The sequence below is a fragment of the Anguilla anguilla genome, chromosome 16 (genome assembly GCF_013347855.1).
Source record: "Anguilla anguilla isolate fAngAng1 chromosome 16, fAngAng1.pri, whole genome shotgun sequence".
Taxonomy (NCBI): domain Eukaryota; kingdom Metazoa; phylum Chordata; class Actinopteri; order Anguilliformes; family Anguillidae; genus Anguilla; species Anguilla anguilla.
The window spans coordinates 6,781,246-6,793,977 of record NC_049216.1 but is presented as its reverse complement, the minus strand read 5'-3'; the positions used below and the strand labels follow the sequence as shown (position 1 = coordinate 6,793,977).

Here is a 12,732-nt window from a genome sequence, read left to right as displayed (position 1 = left end):
CGAACGTGACTTCTCTTGCTAAAAACAAAACGTTTTTTTGCCTTAAAACTTTTTTTTTTTTCCCCGAATCTCATGAAGACAGAGACACAAAGAAGTGTATCATAACGTGTCGCTGTTTCGGGAACCTCCAGGTAGAGGTATCTGTCCATCTCTCTCCCTGGCTCCTTGCCAATTAGACCAACCTACTAAAGCGAGCCAAAAGTACCCCCCCCCCCCCCACCCCCCACCCCCCACCCCCCCACCAACCAAACCTTGCAATCACTCCAGTTTTTTCCTCTCCGAAAGACGTTTTGCTGTTGGGGGGAAAACGGCCTTAAAGACGTATGGCCTATAATGATTCTAGTGGGCTTAATTGAATATTGACATTCTGTATGTGAGGGTAAATGGGTTCGGTCCGATAACAAAAACCCTTGCGCGACTGTGGAAGTAGCCCGTTCCTGGCTGCCGCCGGAGAATCATTAAGATCCCTCTCTTCCAGGAAGCGAGGAGGCTTACTCGACGCTTTCCACTTAATCCCATTTACTTGGCAGTCGCCCTTTTAATTGGACAGTTAACGGAGATCGCTACCGCTGAATCCAGCAGCAGAAACGGGTCCCAAACTTCGTCCAAAGGGGTTGAAGAGCAGCACAGTACCTGGCCCGGCTTTAGGAATTCTCCTCTGTGGCACAGGACAGTATAATTTAGACCCACGCAGGAAACAATGGCCCTCGTTCACAAAACTTTTCTTCAGTTATTTCTTCCTTTTGTTCTTAAAAATGTTGAAATATGAAAAACGAACATGAGATTCACGACACACGTGAAGACCTCTGTTTTTGTGCTTATCCCGGGTGTATGAGATGATGATGAATGCTGGCTGTTTGTAAATTTTAGGTGCAACCCTGTTCGCGTGATTAGCATCAGGAAACAGCCACGAACGAATACAGATAAGAAAAAAAGAACGAACGGCGAATCGTTCTTGGAAACGTTCTCACGCGCGGTTTTACGATCGAATACGCATCGTACGCACGTTTGGGCGAACGAGGCCCACCGTTTCCTTCGCGGGCCTCGGCTCTCATAAATCTTCACCGGGCTTCGCGAGCGCGCTCGCGGGAAAGGGTGCATTTCGCACAGCCGCCTCCACAATGGAGGCATTGTGGGAAACGGATGGATTTCTCGCTTCGTATTTTTTACTGGATTCGGAGAGCGGCTCTCGAAGGTTTTCTACCGGAGTACGAATCCGTCTGATTTATTACACAGGACCTCATGACTTATTTCGCCGGCTTCATTTATTTCCGCACGCACCGCGCTCTCTGGAATTCATGGGTATTTATATCAGCCACGGGAAGAAGGAAAAAAAAAAAACCGAGCGGTATTAATAACATTTAAAGGAATAAATTGGTTAGGAATAAATTGGTTCGGCGTACACGTTTGCTTTGGAAAAGGTCGTTCTTTCCGAGGGTGTTATTCATCGAATCATTTTCTCCCGCCCTGTTTGTTGCGTTTCCTCAGTCTCTCGCGCGGACCGCTTTGTTTTCCTCAGCCCCCCAGAACTCGCCTCCGCCTCGCGCTCGATAGTCATTGGCCGCCGTTGCCGTGGCGATCCCTCACCGTAACGAACCCCTATTGATGTTCCTGGGCTTGATTTCCCCCCGGTCGAACTTCGGCTAAATGACTCCAAACGGCCCCGAAGCCTCGTCCGCACCGCGCCCCGCCCACCGGAGCAAAACCGGCGGGTCCAAGGTGTTTATCGCCGCGCTGTTGCCGGACGGCTCGCACAGACTCACTCACTCACTCAGTCACTCACACACTCACACACTCAGTTACTCACACACCCAGTCAGTCACTCACTCACTCAGTCACTCACACACTCACACACTCAGTTACTCACACACCCAGTCAGTCACTCACTCACTCACTCACTCACACACTCACACACTCAGTTACTCACACACCCAGTCAGTCACTCACTCACTCACACACTCAGTCACTCACTCACACACTCAGTCACTCACTCACTCAGTCACTCACACACTCAGTCACTCACTCACACACTCAGTCACCCACTCACTCAGTCACTCACACACTCACTCAGTCACTCACACACTCAGTCACTCACTCACTCACTCACACACTCACACACTCACTCACTCACTCACTCAGTCACAGACTCACACACTCAGTCACTCACTCACACACTCAGTCACCCACTCACTCAGTCACTCACACACTCACTCACACACACACACACTCAGTCACTCACTCACCCACTCAGTCACTCACTCACTCAGTTACTCACTCACTCACTCACACACTCACTCACCCACACACACTCAGTCATTCACTCACTCGCTCACACACTCACTCACTCACTCACTCACCCACCCACTCATCCATCAGCATTTGCAGCCAGCTGTACCACAGGACCCTAGCGTGTGAAGCATCGCGGTGTCACGCGTGTCCTTGGTGTCCATTTGCTCAGACTCATCCTCTCGTCCCGTCCTGCTGCGTAGCTTCAGTCTCTCATTTCTCATTTGTTTAGCATCAATTTGTTATTTATGAATTCTGCCTTTACTGGGGGGAGGGGGAGGGGCTAATACTGCGGCGCAGTGGTTGGTCGGTGGACCGTAAAGTGCGCTCTGTCACGGTCAGCCGGCATCTCCGCGCGCGGTTAGCTGCGTCTCGTCTTCGCCGCGCGGGGAAGGCCGTCTTCCATTTTAGGAGATAACGACACCAAAAAAAGATGGCGCGTCAAGGGGATGGTGTGTCAATTTAGCAACCTTGTAATGATTTAACAGGTTGTGGGTTCAATTCCCAGATACGCCACTGCTGTTTTACCCTTGAGCGGGTACTTAGCATGCAGTGTATATGCAGCTGTATAAATGGGCACGGTGTAGTGAATCCTCCTCCGACTGTCTGCCTGTTTGGTTGTTTGTTTGTTTGTTTTTTGTTAACGGGCTGTTATGTCTGCTCCCTCAGGACGCCTTGGTTCAACGGCTGGGGCTTCAACCTGCCCCGCGGCCAGTCTCTCCTGGACAAGTGGAACCAGGTACCCGAGGGCATCGACATCCTGCTGACCCACGGGCCCCCGCTCGGTAATCACTGACCGGAGTCGCCTCCCCCAACCTACCCCCCACCCCCCAACTGCTCTAATTACATTAATATTTCAAACTGCCCAGAAGCCGGTTTGTTTGAGGCCAGCCGAACGAGGTGCTGCTGTACTGGGTTGTATTATTCAGTGTGTTTTTTTTTTTTTGTTTGGCGGGTTTGTTAGCTTAGCGTCCGTTAGCTTGTATTTGTGCTCGGGGCTCTCCGGCCACTGTTTTTTAATGGGATTTCTGCTGTGGGCTATGAAGGCACAGCCGCGGCAGCGGTGGCCTGATTACACAGGCAGTCGATTAGCCCGCCGCGACGGTTCGCAGAGCTATCGACTCTGGCCCAGAGAGGGGGAGGGAGGGGAGGGGAGGGGGGGAGAGATTTTGAGCACGGAGTGTGATGGCGTGCGGGGCGGGCGGCGTGTGTCTCTCCCCAGGTTTTCGGGACTGGGTCCCGAAGGAGCTGCAGCGGGTGGGGTGCGTGGAGCTGCTGAACACCGTGCAGAGGAGGGTCCGGCCCAAACTCCACGCCTTTGGGGGGATTCACGAAGGTGAGCGTGCGCAAACTTTCAGCCCAGTTCAGCTTTCAACCCATTTCAACCCATTTCAGCCCAGTTCAGCCCAGTTCAGCCCAGTTCAGCCCCTTTCAGCCCAGTTCAGCCCCTTTCAGCCCAGTTCAGCCCAGTTCAGCCCAGTTCAGCCCATTTCAGCCCGTTACAGTATCGGTACAACACTCACAGAACGCGATATCAGAGTGTGCGTTTTGGTCCTTCGGCCTGACTTCCCGCCCGCGGCGGCGTCCCGTCTCTTGCAGGGTACGGCATCATGACGGACGGGTACACGACGTACATCAACGCCTCCACCTGCACCGTCAGCTTCCAGCCCACCAACCCCCCGATCATCTTCGACCTGCCCAACCCCCAGGGCTCCTGAGGCGGCGGGGCGCGCGGCACCGTCAGACCCCCCCCACCCCCCCCCTTTTTCTAAAACCGCTCGCCGGAGTCTACTACATGTTCCTTTTCAGAAAGTGTCTGTCTTTTGTAAACTCGCTGGTACAAAAAAAACATACAGGAAGGAGAGGAGCCAAAATGGAGACCCGACCGGAGAAGCAGGGGGGGGGAAGAGAGGCCGTGTCATTGAAAACGAGTTTGTTCTGTAAGATAACAGATTTTTTTGTGAATTTGTATAATTTCCTTATATATTTTTTTTTGTTTGAAGTCGCTGGATACGTTGCTGTTAAATGCCATTTGTTATTTTGTACTTTTGTTTTATTGTTTTTTTTTTTTTTTTTTTTTTTTTTTTGGAGGACAATTAAGCTTTCTTTTGGCCGACCGGGAAACTTGCCTCGCGTGAGCTTTGTGTGTGTGTACAGAACGGTGGTCGGCAGGCCCTCGTTTTCCAGTCGAGTTCAGGGAATAAGCCGGTGTGAAATTCTACTTGGACCTCACTCCCGATAATTTGCAGGGTGTCACAAGCAGAGGTGTAAAAATCCAGGTTCAGAAAGTAAAAGGTCCACCCCAGTATTTTGTTCCGATCACCAGGATTTGGTAGTTAGCACTGTTTGTTAGCCAGGATGCAGAGCTAATCAGTGAATTCCGCTGGATGAGTTTAACTGGTGGAGGAAACACGTGGCAGGACTTTTACTTTCTGACCCCTGGACTTTCCACCTCTGGTCACAAGAGTGTAGTATTTAACTGCTGTGCTTTTTTTTTGTGTTATCTTTTGCGAAAATATTGCAAAAATAATTCTGTTTTTGAATGTTTTTGGTTTGGCATACATATAGAGGTGTACATCACATTTCTGGAGTTATGACCCTAAGCCATATATTATCTTGCCTTACGTGAGTTGAAAATTTGCCCTATTTTTGCAAAGTGAAAGCTAACATTTTCCCCTACACGTCTGCCTGAACGAGGCTTAGTTGTCCTTTAAATCGTAAATATTATTGTATTTGTGTTTTGTTTTTTTCTAATTTTGCACTGTGTGTAAATGCAATCTTGCTAGCACAAAAAATGTTGCCAGTAGCCGCTTCAACTTTGCTCTTGTAAATTGCTTTCGGACTTAGTTTTTTTGTTTACGGAAGTTTAGAACTGCTTTTTCTTTCTTTCAATTTATTGTGCTATATATTTAGCTGCCTTTATATGCAAATAAAATTGCAAGATTTTTACTTAAATAACTGTCTGTTTTTAAAAAAATGCTTTATGTCTCTCCATTGTCATTCAGCTGATGATGGCATTCGCTGCATAAATTTTATAAGCATTAAATTTAGCAGTGGCACTAGACTGAATTTGTGTCCAGTTGTCGTTTGAACACACTCTCAGATACTGATTTCACTATTGGCCTTAGATCACACTTTTTGTGTTATTTAAAATTGATTAAGTTTTACACTGGTTTTATATGTGCAGTATTTTTTCCAAATGTGAGGCTCCAATTAATTATGAATCCACAACATACGAGTGATAATGTGTTCTATTCTATATATTCTATTTTATATTCTTTGTGGGGAAAATCAACCCACAGGTGTGATTTACCGGATGTTACAGCTACATTTCCTTCCTTGCTACCTTTATTGACTCGCATCAAATTCAAAAACTTGGTGCTAAACTATTGGGTAGCTACAGGGACCGCTCTGCCACATCATCAGTCGCTACATACCTACCAGACCTCCGTTTTGCTACCTCTGGGCATCTAGCACCTCTCCCCTGCATTTCGAAACTTCCAGGTCACATCTCCTGTCTGGTCTGGCCCCCTGGTGGTGGAATGAGTTTCCCACTGCAGTCAGAACAGCAGAAACCCTGCCCATCTTCCCACTGCAGTCAGAACAGCAGAAACCCTGCCCATCTTCCCATTGCAGTCAGAACAGCAGAAACCTTGCCCATCTTCCCACTTCAGTCAGAAGAGCAGAAACCCTGCCCATCTTCCCACTGCAGTCAGAACAGTAGAAACCCTGCCCATCTTCTACTGCAGTCAGAACAGCAGAACCCCTGCCCATCTTCCCACTGCAGTCAGAACAGCAGAAACCCTGCCCATCTTCCCACTGCAGTCAGAACAGCAGAAACCCTGCCCATCTTCCCACTGCAGTCAGAACAGCAGAAACCCTGCCCATCTTCCCACTGCAGTCAGAACAGCAGAAGCCCTGCCCATCTTCCCACTGCAGTCAGAACAGCAGAAACCCTGCCCATCTTCCACTGCAGTCAGAACAGCAGAAGCCCTGCCCATCTTCCACTGCACTCAGAGCAGCAGAAACCCTGCCCATCTTCCCACTGCAGTCAGACCAGCAGAAACCCTGCCCATCTTCTACTGCAGTCAGAACAGCAGAAACCCTGCCCATCTTCCCACTGCAGTCAGAACAGCAGAAACCCTGCTCATCTTCCCACTGCAGTCAGAACAGCAGAAACCCTGCCCATCTTCCACTGCAGTCAGACCAGCAGAAACCCTGCTCATCTTCCCACTGCAGTCAGAACAGCAGAAACCCTGCCCATCTTCCCACTGTAGTCAGAACAGTAGAAACCCTGCCCATCTTCCCACTGTAGTCAGAACAGTAGAAACCCTGCCCATCTTCCACTGCAGTCAGAACAGCAGAAACCCTGCCCATCTTCCCACTGCAGTCAGAACAGCAGAAACCCTGCCCATCTTCCCACTGCAGTCAGAACAGCAGAAACCCTGCCCATCTTCCCACTGCAGTCAGAACAGCAGAAACCCTGCCCATCTTCCCACTGCAGTCAGAACAGCAGAAACCCTGCCCATCTTCCCACTGCAGTCAGAACAGCAGAAACCCTGCCCATCTTCCCACTGCAGTCAGAACAGCAGAAACAATGCCCATCTTCCCACTGCAGTCAGAACAGCAGAAACCCTGCCCATCTTCCACTGCAGTCAGAACAGCAGAAACTCTGCCCATCTTCTGATCTTGATGACACGCCTCTTCTGGTTGCACCGATGTTCCCCTGACCCCCTATAGATAACCTTTTTCTCTTTCTTTGGGTTTTGCTTTGGATGATGTTATACTCATAGCTGTGTAAAAAGGTCCTGTACATTTTTGTATTCTGAGCCTAGCACTAATGTTCTCCACTACTGTTCATCGCTCCGGATAAGAGCTTCTGCCAAGTGACTGTAATGTACTGTAATGCCTTTCATTCTGAAGGGTGTTGAGGCCTATATCAGTGATTGGTTTAATCGGTCGACGCTGTTCATTTACCAGGCGAATTATCAATAACAAAGACCACCAGCAGACCCTGCAGCTCTCCAGGCTCAGGGTTGTAGACCCCTGGTCTATATACTGGACAACAGTATGTGGATCTCACACCTAGTATTATTATTATTAATAATAATAATAATAATAATAATAATAATAATAATCACTTTATTTATATTGCACTTTTCATACAATGGTTTGCAGCCCAAAGTGCTTCACAGAAAAGCATTTGCAATTAAAAGAAATGGAAAATAGAAAAAATAAGGCAATGGAAAATATATACAATAAAAACAACGCAATTATACAAGGCATTGTAAATAAAATAGGAGAATAATAAGATGCATATAAAAACAATAAAAAATACATTTAAATACATAAAAATCCACCATAAAACCGATAATAAAACAAATGTGCTAACTAAAAGCCATCCTAAATAGGTGTGTTTTCAGCTGTGTTTTAAAACTGTCAACTGACGGTGCAAATCTGATGTTCTGGAAGAGTGTTACACATCTTTGGGGCATAAAAACAAAAGGCTAACTCTCCACTCCGTTTATGTTTTGCCTTTGGAATCATGAGCAGACCAGCTCTATTGGATCTTAAGGCTCGATTTGGGACATATTTAGATAAGTATTCACTGATATATTTAGGTGCAAAGCCATTTAGTGCTTTAAAAACAAGTAAAAGAACTTTAAAATCAACTCTAAAAGCCACAGGTAGCCAATGCACGGTAGCAAGGACAGGGGGAATGCGAGCTCTCATTTTGGTCAGTATTCTTGCATTAGTATTAGGCTAGTGTTCCACACCTCAATGTATGTAATAGCTATTGCATGCAGCTTTCTTTCACCATCAGCACACTGGTCTGAGAATTATGTGCCAATTAGAAACGCTTCTCCTGTTAGCTGCCATGGGTGTTGGCAAATGATTAGCATATATTGCCCTGCTGGGTAGTTTTCTAGAGTTTAATTTGTGGTATAATTTGTTAGCTAGCCAGCGCACCTGTGTGTATCCAAAAAGCTCATTAAGCAAAATTGCATTTTAAGTCAAACTCCGGGAACTGGTTCACTGCAAGCAAATATGAATCCGTCCAAGAAAAAAAAAATAAGAAAGCCGAAACTGTCTGAAGAGCCAGTGCCCCTCCCCCACAGCCTGCACATCAAAGAGTCCAAACCAATTAGCTTTCCCGAGGAGAGCAGGGGTACGTCCCCAGCCCTGCTACGGTCTCTGGTCTCGTTATCATAATCCATCTTAATCATACCAGCTCGACCCTGTGTGGAAACCCGCATTCGCTCGGCTGTGTTCGCTTTGTGCACGTGGGCGTGGGTGTCTGTGCGTCCTCTCAGATTTCCCGCCTTTTTTAAGTGTTCCGCTGTTCCTCTCTACCGAGTCAGGCTAAAGCCTGTCGATCGATGTGTCCCTACAGCAGCCATTACATTACATTACAGGCGTTTGGCAGACGCTCTTATCCAGAGCGATGTACAACAAAGTGTATAACCATAACCAGGAACAAGTATGACGAAACCCCTAGAGAGAAGTACCGGTCCAAGTGCAGGGAACAACCGCATAGTTCAACTTGGACCCTGATGGTTAAACTGATTAACACTAACACAACGAGAACGGCAACAACGCAATCTATGGAAAAAAATACAAGCAGTAGTTAAGACGGTTAATGCACCTAAGTCACCTACGAAACAGCTGCCTAGTTACAACCCTAAGCTTACAGCAGCCGCGTCAGTGCAAGTTCACCTTAAAAAAGACTCCGGTACACCATGCTAATATGCTAATGCCGGATCAGGTGATCAACCGCATGAGAAATTAAGTGACTCAGGACTGGCTGCAACTTTTTAGCCACACCCCCCCCCCAAGCCTTTTTAATCTCCGGGATTTGGCAGCGCCAAAAACTCCACAGCTTTCATTCCAGCCTATCAGCTGGAGGTCCGCCTCTCTCCAGCGCTGCTGCCACTGGCCCTGGAGGGGGCGCTGTCCCTGGAGCTGGAAGCTATTCAGGCACTACATAGGAGCTACTCGGGCACTACTAAGAAGCAATGCCAGGGCTACGTAGAGGCTACTCAGGTACTACGTAGGACAGGGATCAGCAACTCGAGGGCCGAGAACTGCTGGTTTTCCACCCTCCCTTTGCCTGGCAGTCAGGTGTGAAGACAGTCTGGCCAATCAGTAGCACTGATTACCCAGGAGAAAAGAAAACCAGGGCTGGATTTGGATTCGAGGGCCAGAGTTGATGATCCCTGACATAGGAGGTATGAAGGCACTACATATGAGCTACGTAGGGAGTAAGCAGGTGCAACAAACGATTCTTCTCTCCGAAAAGCAAAACCAAATGAACATGTTGAGAAATGCCCATTCACCATTCACTGGACTCCTACTGAGAGGGAGAGCAGAACCAAATTCAAATGGCGACTAATTGAAAACACTATGCCACATACCACGTCTTGCGACAAAGCACACAGAGAAAGGCGAATTTCCAAGTGCATCACAGCGACTTTCAGGCTGTCCCCCTCCCCCCCCGCCCCCCCCCCCAGCTGCGACTCGTCCGTCAGTCGCCGCGAACTCTCCTCCGTCGAGGTTCCTTCCTCCGGGTTTGAGTTCAACCCCAACGACATCATCACCGCGTGACACTCGAGCGCGCGGGGGAACGGATGCCTTTCGAGCGCCCGAGAGGAACGGCCCGGTCGTACCGATGAAGCTTCGCGAGCGCCCCCCTCTCTCTCTCTTTTCTCCGATGCCCCGCTACGCGTTCCTGGGGCCCAGCTGTCTGTGTTCAGCCGGAGCCTTTATTGCTGGGCCAGATTGCACAGTCTATTAATTATCCCGGCTCCGACAGCGGCAGGAATTAATAGGTGCGCTTGACAGGGATGGCTATTACCCTATGTTGTCCTGACAGCCGCTATTGATATTGGAAATTTGTCAACTTAGCCTTGGCGGGGAACTTGATGGATGTCGCGCGGGGCGCGGCGAACGAAGGCCGGCGGCCCTGACCTCCCCGAGGGTCCCCGCGCCGCGCGGAGGGGCCGGGGCGCCCCGTAAATCACCGCGGCGACCGTTCCCCCCCGGCTGCGCGGGACGGGAGCGAATTGGCGGGTGACCGCTGCGTACGGCGAGAGCGCGGGCGGGCGGGCGTATCGGCGTCTCGGGTAGCCGCGTCGCTGCGCTTGCTCTGTGCAGCCCTCTGCCTGGGGGGTGTGTGTGTGTGTGTGTGTGTGTGTCAGTCTATCTGTCTGTATGTGCATGTACAGTGTGTGGAGTGAGTGTATGCATCTGTCTGTGAGTCTGTCTGTATGTGCATATACAGTGTGTGGAGTGAGTGTATGTGTACGTGTGTGTGTCTGTGGGTCTGTCAGTCTGTATGTGCTTGTGTGTGTGTGTGTGTGTCTGCCAGTCTATCTGTCTGTATGTGCATGTACAGTGTGTGGAGTGAGTGTGTGCGTGTGTGTCTGTCTGTCTGTCTGTATGTGCATATATGGTGTGTGTCTGTCTGTCTGTGTGTCTGTCTGTCTGTGGGTCTGTCAGTCTGTCTATATGTGCATATACAGTGTGTGTGCATATGTGGTGTGCATGCATGTCTGTGTATGCTGTGTATGTGTGCATCTGTGTGTGTGTACGAGGCATGCATGTGCAAGCGCGTGCTTGTGTGTGTGTGAGTGTGTGTGTATATTTGTGTGCGTATATATGTGTGTTCATGAAAGGAGGTGCCAAGAATACTGTGTAGAGTGTTTATGTTGCCCTAATTGAGCTTTTATTATTGCAATCTGGAGTTCATTTGGCCTGTGCTGAGTGGCTATGAAATAAGTGAGGAAATCGGACAGGATACAGAATAATGTGTGGCCGTCCTGTTCTCTCAATGTGCCCATGTGTTGCAGATTATTGCTCCATATTTCCAGAATTTTATTACTGCCTATCGGGTTACAGATTCATAACAGAGCCCGATAGCTTGAAAAGTAAGCGCTTTGATCTTTGGTTCCACATATCCCGCGCTCATCCGTCTGTGGATATTGACAAACGGCGACTTCGCCACATGCCGTGTCTCCAGGTACTATTGGCTGAGTGACACTTTGACCCTCGAAGAGAAACCGGAGTGAATCGAATCATTCCCGGGGAGCTGAGCTTTCTGTTTGGGGCTTTATTGCCTTCTTCTCTTCCGAAACCGCGGCTTTTCCAACGGACCGTCTGCCGTTCCGGAAATTCTTTTTTCCGCAGTCCCACAGAAACGAAATCGGTCGCCCCGGACCGACTAGCGCCCCGAATATTGCGCTGTAGTCTCAATGACCTGAGGCCAGCAGCAGTGAAGAAGGTGCTGTGTGTCAACGATGGCGCAGCCACGCCGGTCGTTCTTACCGTGCGTCATGTTGTGGCACAACCGCAAAATTGCTACAATACGTTGAAACCGCTCTTGGATGTAAGCTAAGATAAAAAAAGGGCCATAGATGTCACTTTTAACAACAGTCATGAGTTAGTATTTTTTTGTTTCCCTTAAACTGAGAATTGCAAAATAATCGCACCGAAAGCCAACATCAACTGAGAAATTAAACCACAGTGAAGGAGAATGGAGATTCCTTCGGCACGAAATCGGTTCGCTGTCGCAAGCGGTCGGTAGCCGAAAGAACGTTCCGGAACACGCGAGCTACGGGCTACGGGCTACGCGCGTGTGTGACGGGGGGGAGAGGTGAGAGGTAGGTAGCAGAAGGGGGGAGAGGAGCATGCTTACATCCGTCTAAAAATATCCCGTCACATGACCGCATCCCAATTACGCCGGTGAAAATGATGGGCGGCCAAAAAACGTATACGGAGGAGAACTCGTTATTGCTACCGAGGGCCCATCAGGAGGAAAACCTATATTTAAATACGTCCTCTGCAATCTGGCTTCTGATTATCCAAAATAAATTTCAAATTTATTTTTATTTCGCCGACAAATAGGCAAAAATGCGTTTTTTTTCTCCACCCTTCATAATTATTTTCGCTGCCCAGACACATTTTGGTTCCAATTTGAAAACGTCTTCCATCGGAAATCTGCAACCGCTATTGTTCTGACCGACATTGGCTTATTTATCTCCATCTAATTTAAGCCAGTTCAATTTGACTGATGGACACTTGCTCGTATTGCTCTAAATTGAACGCTGCAGGTATTTCAGGTGAGACCCGCTGCTGTCTCTCACCATGGTAACCAGTCGCGGCGGACGCTGCCCCCGTCGACACGAGGTCCGCGCGTCAGGATAACGCGTGTTCTGAACACGCGTGTCCCGTGCTCGGCAAGGTTACGTACGTCTGGTCGCAGTCAGGGCTGTGTCACTGCTAATAAATTAGCAGTCTCTGCCCCAGTCATTCTGGTCCTCTCTGCCTCCTCCCCTTTTTGTTCGTGAGGGGGGGAGGTAAACTAAAATAATCGCTCAACTCAACAGAATCTGTGTTGGTGTTCAGCCCCCCCCCCCCCCCAGGTCCTTTAGATGCCGAGAGTGAGGC

General features: G+C 48.9%; 1 protein-coding gene across 3 annotated transcripts in view; it reads left to right on the top strand.

The window, feature by feature from the left end:
- The window catches only part of LOC118215798 (metallophosphoesterase MPPED2-like), a 64,533-nt gene extending 59,178 nt beyond the window's left edge, over window positions 1-5,355 (top strand). For all 3 annotated transcript variants that reach the window (XM_035396803.1, XM_035396805.1, XM_035396804.1), the window contains exons 5-7: window positions 2,956-3,071; window positions 3,509-3,622; window positions 3,886-5,355. In XM_035396803.1, coding sequence (XP_035252694.1) covers window positions 2,956-3,071; window positions 3,509-3,622; window positions 3,886-4,004 — 349 coding nt within the window. In that variant the 3' untranslated portion in view covers window positions 4,005-5,355. The remainder of the gene's footprint in view (window positions 1-2,955; window positions 3,072-3,508; window positions 3,623-3,885) is intronic.
- Window positions 5,356-12,732: the final 7,377 nt, after the last annotated feature.